This window comes from Octopus bimaculoides, chromosome 4, assembly GCF_046866305.1.
Source record: "Octopus bimaculoides isolate indiv1 chromosome 4, ASM4686630v1, whole genome shotgun sequence".
Lineage (NCBI taxonomy): Eukaryota > Metazoa > Mollusca > Cephalopoda > Octopoda > Octopodidae > Octopus > Octopus bimaculoides.
In genome coordinates, this window is record NC_142931.1 from 10,527,621 (window position 1) to 10,543,657 (window position 16,037).

Below are 16,037 nucleotides of genomic sequence, written 5' to 3' on the forward strand. Positions count from 1 at the left end.
AGAAAGAAAGTGAAAAAGACAAAGAGTAAATAGGTAGAAGAGGAGGAAAAAGAAGAGGAAAAATTAGTAAAGGAAAGAAAAGAAGAAAAGGAAAAAATAGGGAAAAAAATGAGAAAGGAAATGAAGAGGGAGCAGGTGTTTGAATAAAATAATTTGGAATGGCAGATAATGAACAATTAAAAGTAATGAATGGAAATTATAAATAACATGACAGTTATAATGGGAGGTGGTGGGGGCTTAATTAGAGGAATGGGGAAAATAGCAAAGTGGTAAAGAAAATGTAGAATAATAGAAAAATTTATGGGGATGGATGAAGATTGAGAGGTGTATGAATAAAGTATTGAAAATTACTGGAAAAACAAGAAAAATGAAATCATAAGAATCAGGTTACTGTGTTGGAGGAATGGTCAATAATTCAAGTGAAATAAAGCAAAATTGAATAAATGAAATAAGATAAGAAAGAAGGGGTAAGGGTTAGTGACAGGAAAGGTATCCAGTTGTAAAAGAAATATCCTCCTGATAGTATATTTGTGTAACCCACAGAAAGTGGGTCCTGCAAATATTATTCTACAAGATATAGAATTAGGTGGGATTTTCTGTTCACAATAATGAAAACTAGAATGAAATGAAAGTTCATACAAAAAAAAAAAACTAATCATGAATGGAAATGGATGAAAGAATATTCAGAACAAGAAATATAATTAGGAAATTCTTCCAGTACGAATTCATGATAATTGCTAAATTGTTTAGACCCTTTTGAAACCAACCTGTCTGATACCAATCCTGGTTCTATGATACAAACTTCCTGTTTTAACCCTTTCGTTACCATATTTCTGTTGAGATGCTCTGGGTTTCTTTCAATTAATTTTAAATATTACAAAGAATTTAGTAAAATAACTTAGTTATCATTAAGCTAGTGTTAGGAACATAAATTGTGGCTAAGATTTGGTGGAAGATTTTAATTCAGAACTTATGAAAACAAGACATTTTTACAGAGCCAGAGGCAGTTTCAGTCGGGTTGGTATCGAAAGGGTTAAATTAATCATTTGTTAACCCTTTTGTTACCATATTTCTGTTGAGATGCTCTGTTTCTTTCAATTAATTTTAAATATAACAAAGAATTTAGTAAAATAACTTAATTATCATTAAGCTGGTGTTAGGAACATAAATTGTGACTAAGGTTTGGTGGAAGATTTTAATTCAGAAATTATGAAAACAAGACATTTGTACTACAGAGCCAGAGGTGGTTTCAGTTGAGCTGGTATTGAAAGGGTTAAAATTGATCTTAATTAAAACCTTTCCATCAAAATTTAGTGTTAATTAATCAGCTTAATAATGACGAAGTTATTTTACTAAAGTCTTCAATATTTTCAAAATGAATAGAAATAGAGGCAGGTATTTCAACAGAAATATGGTAACAAGAAGATTAAAGTGATCTGAAGTCTTATCAAAGACTCATTAATTTATAGTCTAAACACCATCTTAGTATTTGAGAAATTAATTTTCCTAAAATCTTCATTATTTTCAAAATTAATGTCTGAAGTTGAATGTTCATATTAAAAGGTGCAGGAGTGATTGGCAAAGATTACTGTTGCAGGGAAACAGATTTCTGCCAATATTCAATTTTCCATTTCTTCTATAATGTTGTTGCCAAGAAAATCTGTTCAGAGCACTTCTCTTCTGATTGGTCTATTAATTACACTATTTTCAACCAATGAAATTTTCTGTATAACTATATTATCCTGGCTTAAAGGCCAAATTTCATGCATGACATTTACCAAAATGATGACAGTCATGCATGGAATTCTCTGTTTTAATGATATTCATTTATTTACCAAAGAACTAATCAGTCCATTCCATGAATTTGACATCCTTTGTTTGAAGTTTATTCTTAGACCTGTTTATCCACCGTATCACATGACTTTCAAATGTGTTCCAGGTGTGTTACATTTATGTTTATTTCCTTTTAACCAGGTGAAAGCAATTCTTGTGAACATCTTTGGTGGTATTGTAAACTGTGCTACCATTGCCAATGGTATAACTAATGCTTGTAAGAGTATGAAATTTGACCTTCCTCTTGTTGTACGACTTGAAGGTAAGCCTTACCTTTGGTATAACACCATTCTAATTCAGTGGTTCTCAACCATTTTTGTTTTTTTATCTATGGCTCATTTTGATTACTATTTCATTCCCCAATAACCATTCAATGTTTAAAAACTAATTTTATAGATACTGCTTTCAAGATTCCTATTTTGTTTGCCACGCTTGCCACTCTTGCATAGGTTTTTAATAAAACTCACTGAGAGAAGATGTTTCTTTGGCCAGAAACATACTGAATTATGTTAAGAGAAAGAAACCTAGCTGTTTCTAGCTATAAATAAATTTAAAGCAACATTTTTTCATGAACCTTTAAGTACTACTGAGGGCCCCAATTTACTATTTTGCTTGCATGGAACCCCAAAAATCTTATGTGGATTTCCAGGGGTCACATGGTTGAGAACCACTGTTCTAATTGCCAATTTTATTATGAAGGTGAGTCAGAAAGTAATGCCATTTTGTTTAGGACAGGTATAATTACCAACACAGGAACATGTATCATTCATCGAAATGAAGCTGGTCCTCTGTGGATCACATCCCTACTTCTCAACATAGTCACCGTTTCTCTCAATAGCAATGTTCCACCTTCGAATGAGAGCATGTGTCCCTGCTCCATAAAATTCTGTTGACTGTTCTTTGAGCCACTTCTTCACTACAGTTTTCACTTCTTCGTCACTGGACTACATTCCCTCTGGCTTTTGCCCCATGAAAGAGAGTTTGAGAGGCAAACATTATTCCAGTGACGAAGAAGTGACAACTGTAGTGAAGAAGTGGCTCAAAGAACAGTCAACAGAATTTTACGGGGCAGGGATACATGCTCTCATTCGAAGGTGGAACATTGCTATTGAGAGAAACAGTGACTATGATGAGAAGTAGGGATGTGATCCACAGAGGACCAGCTTCATTTTGATGTATGATACATGTTCCTGTGTTGGTAATTATACCTGTCCTAAACAAAATGGCATTACTTTTGTGACTCACCCTCGTACAATTGTTTTCTAATCATTGTATTATGCTTCTTTCCTACAATGAATTGTGGGAGTTAGTCTGCACAATAGTTCTTTTGTTTGTTTTCTTTTTTTCTTGTCCTTTCACCTTCAACCCTTTAGCATTCCGATTACTCTGTCAAATGTAATGCTTATTCACATTGTTTTGAATCGATCATGCATTATCTTGTAGCTTTGAGATATCTATGATTCATTATATTATTAAGGTTGACTGAGTAATCTGAATGTTGAAGAGGGCGATTCAAAAGTCGCCATACATAGGAACAATTTATCTTTTTTATAAGAACAGTTTTTTTTTATTTAACAGGCCTATATGCAATAATAAATCTCTGAGCAAGGTATAAACAGTAGCTGCATGTATATTTGTCACTTAAATGTGGCTAACCCTTAAGGGCTGATGCTACTGTAACCCCAAGAAGACATCTCCTTCAGCTGGCTATTGACACACTGTCTGTGCCCTATCAGTATTTGCAAAGGGAAGTCATCCTTCCCATCTCCAGCCTTTGCAAATACTAATAGGGCACAGAAAGTGTGTCAATAGCCAGCTGGAGGAGACGTTTTCTTGGGGCTACAAGCTACAGTAGCATCCACTCTTAAAGGTTAGCCACATTTAAGTGGCAAATATACTTCATGAGGCTCTTGTAAGGTTACCATTGTTTTGAATACACATTGCAATACATTTACCCCACTCATTGTGAACTCATAATTGCACATCTGGTGATATTTGTGCAAAGGAGTTGGTGATGCGTTCCTTCAAATGATTTATGTCTTTTATCTTTCCGCGATACACAATGCCTTTCAAATGCCCCCAAAGATAGAAGTCAAAAGGGGTTATATATATCAGGAACTCTAGAGAATCTTATAAACTGTTTCTTTAAAAAAAAAAAAAAAATTTCCTATGTAAGGAGGCTTTTGAATCACCCTGTATTTTCTCTGTTGCAAACCATCAGTTATTTCTTTCACAAGACACCTACCTCTTCTATTAAAAATTCCCCTCATTGTATCTGTTCATGAAGATCTATCTGATGATAGCTTTTAACTTAAATAACTTTTATTTTGACCACTCGCTCCCTTTCCCCCTCTTTTTTATTATTGAAATTGAAAAGAAATGCAAAATTTCTGACAGCAGTTTATCAGTAAAAATATTCAGAAGAATTCCTGGCTTGCAAGCTACTTGGTATAGCCTTACGAGTGCTAGTGGCCTGAAAAGAAGCCCTTAATATGCACTGTAAAGAAGCCCCTAATATGCACTGTAAAGAAGCCCCTAATATGCTCTGAATAGAAGCCTCTAATATGCACTGTAAAGAAGCCCCTAATATGCACTGAAAAGAAGCCCCTAATATGCACTGTAAAGTGGTTGGCATTAAGATGGGCATCTGACCATAGAAACCATGCTAAAGCTGAAACTATGACATGACACAGCCCTGCAGTTCATCAGATCCTGTCAAACCACCTGACCCATGCCAGTATGGAAAACAGACATTTAACGATGGTGATAGATAAATTTTGCTACGACAACCCCCTCCGCTTTCTCCACCTACTCCTTGCGCTGTATAAATCTATTTGCTTTGTCGGAAAAACCTCGCTTGACTTTTAAGCTACTCTAACATAATGACAATAAATTTAGTTCAAGCTACTTGAACATAATAACAATAAATTCACTTTCAAGCAAAACACCCAAAAAAATCTCAGAACATGACAGTTTGCCTACAATCCGGTTCTGTTATTAATTCTGTGTAATTTGTTCTCTGACATGGAAGCTATTTTAAAGCCTCTAACATTCTTGTCAACAGATTTTGGATTGCTAATTGAAGAACATTTGTTAAAATCAGTGAAATGTGTCATATCAGAAGTGAAGAATGGTTGTAATGTATGGCGCATGCATAAATTGTCAGCCTCATTTTCTCTCTCTCCCTTTCTCTCATTCTTGAACAGTCAAGCTACATTTAGCACTCAATCCATCATCTTTTACTCTCTATGGTGAACCGATCAATTGCCAATTTGTATCTTGGCTGATAAATCAAATTACCGTTTTTAAACAACCATTTTTCTTGAGTTACACCATAATATTTTAACATTTAGATTTACTTTTTATTCTATATTTTTTTTTTCTTACCTCTCTTCTTTGTTATTCAAGTATTTAAAGAAAAACAAAAATGACTTTTACCGAATTTGGTCAATTATCTATTATAACTTTCTTGAACAACATTTCTTTACACTTTTCATTTTTCTGTTAAACCAATTCTTCTGTAACTCTTTCTGAAAGCAGAAAATTGGTAGAAAAAAAAAAGAATGTTTGTATTTTTGTTACTAAAGTTTTCCTTTATCTGAAGAGGATAAAATAAAACAGCCATGTGTTCTGTGAGTAAGTATTTTCCTGGTGGAAAAGGAGAATGTTAGGATTGATTTTGGTTTGAGTATTGAATATTTCCTGCTAAACAAAGCTATTGATGTGTTCAAAGCATCAGGAAAAGTCAGAGAAATTGGTCGGTTATTCTATTATTAATATCCCACCATCAGCTGACGACACTTTCTTACATAAAAAAAATTATTGATTTCTTCTCTTTTTTTTTTATTATTAGATATTAGATCAATATTTGGAAGAAAGAGATGCAGTCAGTTGCATCATCGTTAATGGATGTAGACATAATTCTGTACTTAATGAGGTTGGTTAGCAATCAAATAGTTCATAGTTTTGTGGTGACCTCAGCCTTATGTGTGAAAAGCCCATTAGATGGACTGTATTTGATGTTTTGAAACCCTATAAATACCAGGACACTGCCCTTCCTCCTCTAGTTGAGCTACAAAAACTTTTACAGATCTCATTAGATACAAGCATATTACTGGTACTGATTGTAACAATTGCAGAGATGAAAAGACGGTATTATACTGGGTGGAATTTCTAAGTTCATATCTTTTGTGGGCCAACTTTGAATAACATTTTTCAGGGGCTGGGGGTCAGTAAAATAAAGTAACCCTTTACTTGGGTCTCATCAGCTGACTCTTCTGTCTTCCATACAATTTCAGGGTTTTCTTCCAAAATCAAAAAGAAATTAAAAAAAAATTTTGTAATTGTGATTATCCTGATTTTAATTATGATGTTTAAGAATTGTGGCTTTGCCAAAATGGTAGCACCAAACTGAATGTGTTGTATTCAACCTTATCCTAATTTCTGAGTTGATCCCTTTTCTAATCACATACTGGGATGTTTCAAATGAATGTAGCTATCACCAACAAATTTAAGGTCTTGCACCAACAGAAAGAAGCCCTTGTCCTGAGTTCAAATTTCATTGGGGTATATATAAGCTAAACACCAGTCAAGTATAGTAATTATTAATTAGGGGTGCACTGAGCAGCAGTGAATGATTATACAGGTGTGTACAATCATGTGACTATATGCACCTGTATTTCAGTCAACACTGCATAGTATGCCTCCAGTTAATTAATTCCAGCTTGATGCATGTCAACAAATGTTCCATTTGTTGTTCTGATATAAAGCACAACTTGTTTTTAGTGGTTAAGAAATGTGAGTTTACCTCTTCATCTGACAACACACATGACGCAGAAATGCATGTGTCCTGTGGTACAGAGCCACCATGCATACCACAATGGTATATTTTGCATGTGTATATATAATCATCAGGTTTTATATAAAGATATATATATATATATATATATATATATATATATATAAAATAATAATAATAATAGTCGTCGTCGTCGTCGTCGTCGTCGTCGTCGTCGTCGCCGTCGTCGTGATGGTGATGGTGATGGTGGTGGTGATGATGATGATGATGATGATGATGATGATGATGATGATGATGATGATGATGATGATGATGATGTGCTGGCATGGCATGGCATGTGGGTTAGATGATTTGACTGAAACTGGTAAGCTGTTAAGGCTACACCAGGTTCCAACCTGATTTGGTCTCTATGACTGAATGTTCTTCCTAATGCCAACCACTATATATATATATATATGTGTGTGTGTGTGGAGGTGCGTAGATTAGTGGTTAGGGTGTTTGACTCATGATTGTAGTTTTGATTCCTAGAGTAGATGACGCGTTGTGTTCTTGAGCAAGACACTTCATTTCACGTTGCTCCAGTCCACTCAGCTGGCAAAAATGAGTAATCCTGCGACAGACAGGCATCCCGTCCAGGTGGGGAATTTATACGCTGTGGAAACTGGGAAACTGACCCTCATGAGTCTAATTGATTTCTGTAGTTATTATTAGTGTATTTTGGTGATTTAAATAAGAGTTTTGACTGTGATTTCCAGCAAGTAAACATACTTAGTATGTCCTTTGATTAATTTTAATCCTTCAGCTCTTTAATGCATTTTTGGGGCCTGCATTCGCCTATATTATTGATTCTGTTATTATCATTTTTAAATTGTTACACTAGATAATAATAGAGTCAATGATATCTTCACAAATTATTTTTTCGTGAATTATTTTTCTCATGAATTATTTACTCCATATTGAAATATATATATATATATATATATTATCACCAAGGAGAGTTTTTTTCTCAAGACTGTTTCTGTTGTGTATGCCTTTCCATGTCCGAACACATGACCATGTTAAATATAATTGTACGCATCTGTATTACAATTATTATTATCAATTCTCTTCCTTTTTTTTTTCGTCTATTCTCTTTTAGGCACCAATGTAGTCGAAGCTAAAAGAATTTTGAAGGAAAGCAAGTTACCTATTGTTTCGGCTGATAACCTAGATGACGCTGCCCAGAAAGCTGTCCAGTCTTTGTCCTTATAAAAAGAATTTAGTCAGGAAAGGGTTACCTTTAGTTTCTCTTTCGTTGCTGCCTTTGCAGCAATGTTCAAAATCCACGAACATTCCACCTGATTATATATTTTCTCTCACTTCCTCTCTCTCTCTCCCTCTCTTTCTACAGTAATTTTACTGCTGACCTGTTACATATTGAAACACATGCACACGTCATTATTTCTTTTTAATAAAATAATGCTGCATTATTGACTCCTTTCTAAAGATTTTGGGATTAAATGTAAGTTGGCAGACACAGCAAACAACTGGATTAAATGTCTCCTAGGCTTTAATCTTGTGTCTTTGTATTCAGGCCCTGTCATCATGAATTTGTCAATTCAAACCTTTTGGTACCAGCGATATATTGGTGTCAACCATATCTGCTCCCTTACAATAAAAAAAACAAAAGAAAAATTAGTCCTCGTTATTAACTGATGTTTCATTAATTAGAAATCTTCAAGTACAATGATATATTTTATTTCATATTTTGTTGCTTCCATTCTTGTGGGTTGTTAACTGGTGTGGAGACTGGTGGTGGTGGAGGTGATGAGGGGTCTATTTTATGATGGTAAGTTCTAGGAAAACTTAGGTCTGTGATTCACTTTCATTTCATAAAAGAAATTTGCATCACTTGGGTGGTAGATTTCTTTGTAAATGGCATGAACATTGCATATTTCCTGTTTCCACTGCTGTGTAAATTCCGTATGAAATACAGAATTTACTTTTTGAAAGAAAATATTTCTTTTTTATCTTCTTTATTGAAACAAAAGCAACTTTTATAGAAGCAATTTTTTTTATTAGCTTATTTTGCAAAAAAACAAACAAAAAAAAAGACCGAAAAGCCATGTTTGCATTCTTTTATTCTCTTGCACTTACGCTGTGATGTTTACATTTTAAATACCTTGGCCAAATTTGGGGTTTGATAAACAATGTGAAAGGAGAGGATGTTTGTTTGTTTGTCAAATAAGGAGGTGGGGGGTTTTCCATTGATTGCCAAATAAGGATATATATATTGAAGCATTTATGTCTTCAATGGATGCTTAAAGTTTTATTTTATCTTTTCTGTTTTTTTTTTATGTAATATATTTCATGTAAAATGTTTTAATAAAAATATCACATCTCTAAATTCAAGCTGTTAAATAAGAAATTGATCCCACATAAAATATGGCATAAATTTACAATGATACATATCTTTCTATCTCTCTCTATCTGTCTATCTATCCATCCATCCATCTAAAGTAGGAAAATTTCACAGAAGGATCACAATTTAATTAATTTCAGTGCTGTTTCATTTGAAATAAACATCAATAAAACTGTAATTGCATAATTAAGATACATGATTAATATAAATTAATTGAAATTAATTTAGATTGCTCTTAAGGATTATTTTAGTCAATTATGCATATACATGCAAGCTTTTTCCACTTGGAGTTACTGCAATATTATTACACGTTGGAGTTTAACGACCTATAATTGATTGAGTTCTTAATTACTGTGGATTACAGTAGATTATTGATGCTTTATAAATACATACATATATATATATATATATATATATATATATATATATATGATGCATAAGTATATAAAGGAAATGCAAGCTCAATGTATTTTAGTGACTGCCAGTTTCATCCTTTGTTTCTTCAGAAGCTAGCAGTCTTTGGAATATATCAGTCTTTCCAGTCCCAGAAATAAATATTCCTCTACACACAATATTGATTTCTTTTCATATGTGGCAATGTGTATACTCTACTGAAACCTTTTTCATTCACTTTCTTTGTGTGTGTTTATATATATATATATATATATATAGATGGATATTTATATTTATATATAGTGGTAATGTTTCTTTTTGTGCTCAGTTATAAAAAAAAGCAATTTTACACTAACCTAAAGGGTTACTCTATGCTTTTGTAGAGTACAGGTTTATTAGGGACCCCTTCACAGAGTAACTGCTGCATTTGCTGAGTATATAAGCAGTTTGGCTGCTTGTTTCTCTGGAGATTGTCATAATGATGTGGACGCCTCTGATGAGACCCCAATAAGGCTTGAAAATTGATTTAAGTTGTTCATCATTCTTTTCAGTCTGCAAAGAAATGGCTAAAATTTGCCCTGTTTATAATTATACCATATGTTACATATATATATGTAAAGCTTTTATTTCTGTAGTGAGAAGCATTAGTGATATACTGTGGATAAATATATTTCACGATCAATTAGAATTTGACATGGATACAGCAGCAATTAAAAGAAAAAAAAAGTGTCTTAATAATGATCTTTGATTAGATTTTTGTCCCCCCTCATTTTTTTTCTTAATATCGATATATTTTTATTGCCAAATGATTGAATGAGATAGATTAATTGATCTGCCATCCACTGATTATGTAAGGGATAAATGATTTAGCATCAAATGATTATGTGAGAGATAAACGGTTTACTAAGGGGTTACAAAATAATCCAAGCAGCATGCGACCTCATCAAAACACAATGATTCCTGAAATAGGGTTTACTCTTGTACATTCGATTCTTTCAGGAATTTTAACAATCAGGTGTATTTCTATATTAAGTCACTTTTTTTATGGAAACGTATATTTCTTGAACTTTGTTGTCAGATGAAATAAAAATGATTTTTGTACAACACTGGTTTTTTAATTTTTTTATTTAAAAAGAAATTTTTGCTTTTTGTTTTCATGTTTGTGCTTGCTGTTGAATGTTTAGCCCTAAGTTGTTCTTGTTTGAGTAGATGAAAATGTCTCACACCCTAGCGGTTGAGGGAACCTATGGAAGAGGTAGACCTGGAAAGACATGGGATGAGGTGGTGAAGCATGACCTTCGTACATTAGGCCTCACCGAGGCAATCACTTGTGACCGAGACCTTTGGAAATATGCACTGCATTAGAAGACCCGGCAAGCCAAGTGAGACCATAATAAGAGGCCTCTGCCAGGGGTGTAATCAGCCCACTTATGCGTACCTTTCCTTCATTGGACACTAAACTCTGTTTGCAAAGACCTGTTGAGGCAAATGAAATCGATCCAAATTCGACGACTGGCACCCATGCCAACCTGTCCTTCATTGGACACTAAACTTGGCTTGCGAAGACCTGTTGGGGCAAGTGAAATCGAAATCATGATTGAACCAAATTCGATGACTGGCACCTGTGCCAGTGGAGCGCTAAGAGCACCATCCGAGTGTGATCATTGCCAGAGCAGCTGTCTGGCTTCCGTGCCAGTGGTACATAAATAGCACCATTTTGAGCGTGGCCGTTGCCAGTACTGCCTGACTGGCCCTCGTGCCAGTGGCACGTAAAAGCACTCACTACACTCTCGGAGTGGTTGGCGCTAGGAAGGGCATTCAGCTGTAGAAACCTTGCCAGATCGGATTGGAGCCAGGTGCAGCCTTCTGGTTCGCCAGTCCTCAGTCAAATCGTCCAACCCATGCCAGCATGGAAAGCAGACATTAAACGATGATGATATGATCAAAGGTGTTCCAGTAGTAACCATCCTCTCTTTTTGCACACAAACTCTTACCTGTCCTTGTAATGTCACCTTCCTCTTCAGTTGCCCTTGTGACAAATTATTATATTATGACAGCGAGATGGCAGAATGATGAGCATGCTGGAAGAAAATGCTGAGTGACGTTATGTTCTGAGTTCAAATTTCATCGAGGTAGACTTTGCCTTTCATCCTTTCAGGGTCGATAAAATAAGTACCAGTTGAATGCTGGGGTCGATCTAATCGACTTATCCACTTCCTTAAAATTACTGTCCATGTCCCAAAATTTGAAATCAGTACTTTTAATATTTAATACGGAGAAGGCAGAATCATTACCATGCCAGCAAAATGCTTCATGGCAAATTCTGTCTTTCCATTCTGTGTTCAAGTTCCGCCAAGGTTGTCTTTGCCTTTCATCCTTTCAGGGTCAATAAAATAAGTACCAGTTAAACACCAGTGCTATTGACTGGGTCCTCCCCACCAAATTTCCAACTTTGTGTCTTAAGTAGAAAGATTATTGTTGTTATTATTAAGGCAGCAGGCTGGCAGAATTGTTAGCATTCCGGACAAAATACTTGGCAGCATTTTGTCTGTCTTTATGTTATGAGTTCAAATTCTGCCGAGGTCGAATTTGCCTTTCATCCTTTTCGGGGTTGATAAGATTATTGACAGTGATTTCGAAGTTTTGGCCAAGATTAACTTCAATGCATCGCAATCAAATTCTATACTTTTGTTGAGCACAAATTTATTCTTAAACAGGAATATTATTGACAGTACCAGTTGAGCACTGGGGTTGAAATTGCTGGCCTTGTGCCAAAATTTGAAACCATTATTATTATTATCATTAAGGCGGTGAGCTGGTAGAACCGTTAGCATGCCGGATGAAATGTTTAGTGGTATTTTGTCTGTTTTCACGTTCTGAGTTCAAATTCCACCGAAGTCAACTGTGCCTTTCATCCTTTCGGAATCGATAAATTAAGTACCAGTTGAGTGCTGGGGTCGATGTAATTGACTGTCCCCCTTTCCCCAAATTCCAGGCCTTGCACTTATAGCGAAGGTGGAGGTATTGTTTCAGTTATGTTTGTTTGTTTGTTTGTCCGTGGACAAGATATCTCAAGAACCACTGGATGGATTTGGATGAAACTTTCAGCGATGCTTGGCCTCGTGACTGGCACGAACCGATTAGATTTTGGGATCGATCCAGTACCAGACAAGGATTCTGGATTATTTTTCCTGTTTTTTTACTTAATTTTTGAGAGCGGTTGGGTTCATTTTTAGTATTCTCGTTTGTGAGAGCATTCAAGTTTATTTCAGATATCCTCATTTTAAAAATCATCTCTGGCTAATCATTGAGAAGACGTTGGTGTTGCCGTGGCGGCGGTTTGCGCTCTGTGAGTGTTTTTGTTATTATCATTATTGGAACTAGTGTTAGCACATTTCACAAAAGGTTGATTGACCATGTAGAAGCTCTTTCGTTAACTTGTCTCTTCAAATTGATAAATAGATAAAGCAGTTTAATGGACATACAACCAACTGAGGTTTAGAAATCTAATTTTAAATTATACATACCCCCCCGCTACAAGCAATGGTTAGAAATATTATTGGAGGAGTGATACTGAGACTCATCCAAAACATGGCAGCATAGAAAAACATGGGAAAAGTTCATGATAATGATGGTGGTGGTGGTGGTGCTGGTGCTGCTGCTGCTGCTGTTAATGATAGCGATGGTGGTGGTGATGATGATGATGATGATGATGATGGTGACGTAGCTATATTTGAAATCAATAATATTTCTTTCGCGGCTGCAACAGCTAATAAACTGTACATTCTGCAGCAAAACATTTGATAAATAAACGGTACTCAGTGAGTCCTTTGTAAGCATCATTATTGTTCAGGATGACGATAAATCTATCTCATGGCGTTCGAACATCACAAAATATATATTAGCATTTAATAACTAATAAATATAACGGTGGTATTGGATATTTGAAACTAATGAGATTTCCGTGCATTCTCTATATCAACAGCTAATGTGTGTGTATACACACACACACACACACACACACACACACACACACACACACACACACACACATATATATCTATATATGTGCACACACATGCGAATGCATATATCATCAATTTTGTATAACTACATATACAAACAACCATCCTGGTAAAGATGGTAGATCTGATAGTTCCCTGGAAAGCTAACATCAAGGAGGCTTTCCCCAGGAAAGAGAGAAAATACTGTGAGTTGGTTGAACTGTGTGAAAACAATGGATGGAAGGCTATATGCCTTCCTGTAGAGATTGGTGTTACAGGATTTGTTGGAACCAGTGTTCATTCTATGCTCACGAGTCTTGAAATAACTGCAAAACAGAGAAGATCATCATCATCATCATCATCATCGTTTAACGTCCGCTTTCCATGAGTTGGACGATTTGACTGAGGACTGGCAAACCAGAAGGCTACACCAGGCTCCAATCTGATCTGGCAGAGTTTCTACAGCTGGATGCCTTTCCTAATGCCAACCACTCCGAGAGTGTAGTGGGTGCTTTTACGTGCTACCAGCACGAGGGCCAGTCACACAGTACTGGCAATGGCCATGCTCAAAAAGTGTTTTTTACGTGCCACCTGCACGGGAGCCAGTCCAGCGGTACTGGCAACGACCTCACTCGAATGATTTTCTAATGTGCCACCAGCACAAGTGCTAGAAGGTGACACTGGTAACGATTATGCTCAAATGGTGCTATTTACGGGCCACTAGCACGGAAGTCAGACAGCTGCTCTGGCAATGAACATGCTTGGACAGTTAAAAGATGTTTCCATAAAATTGTTGGAAGCCACAGAATAAGCAAACCATTAGATCTGGTTGAACAGAAAGATTGAGAGAAGGAGAGGGAGGCTGAGTGGTGTAGCTAGAACAAGCATTGAGGATGGTAGAAACATCTGGCCTAGAGCCACAATATCTGACTCACCAAAGCTTGTGCAGCTGAGCCGGTGTTTTATCGAGTGTAACTGTGGATGCCTGTGGGCAGCTCTGGTGCTGCAGAGGAAGAGGCTGAAACACCTACAGAGCTGCAGAAGATGGAATATACGAAAATTTATCATTAATCACGACAATTTTTTCGACACCTCTAGCATCGATTTCTCATGGAACACTCAACACACACGCGCGCGCGCGCACACACACACACACACACACACACATACAGGGGTTGGACAAATTAATGGAAACACCTTAAAATTTCAAACAAATTTATTTTAATATGGGGTAGGACCATCTTTGGCAGTAATTACAGCTTGAATTCTTCGAGGTATGGACTCGTACAAAGTTTGAATTGTTTCCAAAGGAATTTTTGTCCATTCTTCAGTTACAACAGCCTCCAGTTCTTGTAGTGATGATGGTGGAGGATATCGACTCCTTACTTGTTTTTCTAAAATGCACCATAAATGTTCAATAATATTGCGTTTCCCTCCAGAAACAGTTCCACAACCACAGGATGAATTTGATAAGATAAAATGCTTAAATAGTCTTGGCTATTAATTCTGCCATGAAGGGAAACCATTGGGCTGGCAGATTTCCAAGATATAGCACCTCAGATAATCACAGATCCCCTTTCATGTTTAACAGTTGGAAGAAGGCAGTCTGGGTCGAACGCTTCATTTGGCTGTCTCCACATGTATACCCGGCTGGTGGTCGGAAATAAGGTAAAGGATGATTCGTCGGAGAAAATAACATTCTTTCACTGCTCTAGAGACCAATTCTGTGGGTTTTTACTCCACACTAAACGCTTTGCAACGATTGGTTTTGAAAGTAGTGGTTTTCTGATTGTAGCCCTCCCGTGAAATCCGGCTTTATGCAGCTCCTGGCGAACAGTCTTTGTGGAAATTGGGTTCTCGAGGTGGTCATTAAGCTCTGCAGTAATTTTGGGAGCTGTACTTTTGTGATCCTTTCTAACAATTCGCATAAGAGTCTGACGGTCCCTATCTGAAAGTTTTGGTTTTCTTCCGGTGTTTTGTTTCGCCAAGGAGGCTTTCCCCTCTTTCTCAAAGGCTATCATTACTTTCAAGACAGTACTTCTTGATACACCAAACATTTCGGCTGTTTTCGTTACGCTAGCGCCTGCCATACGAGCACCAACAATTTGATGTCTTTGAAAGTCCGATAGATCTGTAATTTTAATGAATTTTAATTACTTTTTTCTAATGATATCTGAAAAGAAACAGCAATTTTAGTAAAACATATTAAGCAACAGTAATAAAAAAAACGTAAAAATAAACAAGCTTTTGACGGTTTTATAGATATTTCAAAATAATGATGCTGTGATGCTAGGTGTTTCCATTATTTGGTCCAACCCTTATATATATATATATATATATATATATATATATATATATATATATATATATTTATAAACATAATTAAGGGATCAGCAAATATTTGCTTCACCATATACCGAAGTTCAGAAATAGCAGCTAAAAAAATTGAGACTCCAACAGATAGCTATCTGTTGGAGTCTCAGCTTTTTTAGCTGCTATTTCTGAACTTCGGTATATGGTGAAGCAAATATTTGCTGATCCCTTAATTATGTTTATAAATATATATGAACTTTTAAATAAGTTCTCCGCCGATAATGGTGCTTACATA

General features: G+C 35.8%; 1 protein-coding gene across 1 annotated transcript in view; it reads left to right on the top strand.

Moving 5' to 3' along the window:
* Window positions 1-9,017, top strand: part of LOC106875047 (succinate--CoA ligase [GDP-forming] subunit beta, mitochondrial) — a 63,858-nt gene extending 54,841 nt beyond the window's left edge. Inside the window, exons 10-11 of the mRNA XM_014923008.3 lie at window positions 1,975-2,095; window positions 7,770-9,017. Of these exons, the coding sequence (XP_014778494.1) occupies window positions 1,975-2,095; window positions 7,770-7,882 (234 nt within the window). The 3' untranslated portion in view covers window positions 7,883-9,017. The remainder of the gene's footprint in view (window positions 1-1,974; window positions 2,096-7,769) is intronic.
* Window positions 9,018-16,037: the final 7,020 nt, after the last annotated feature.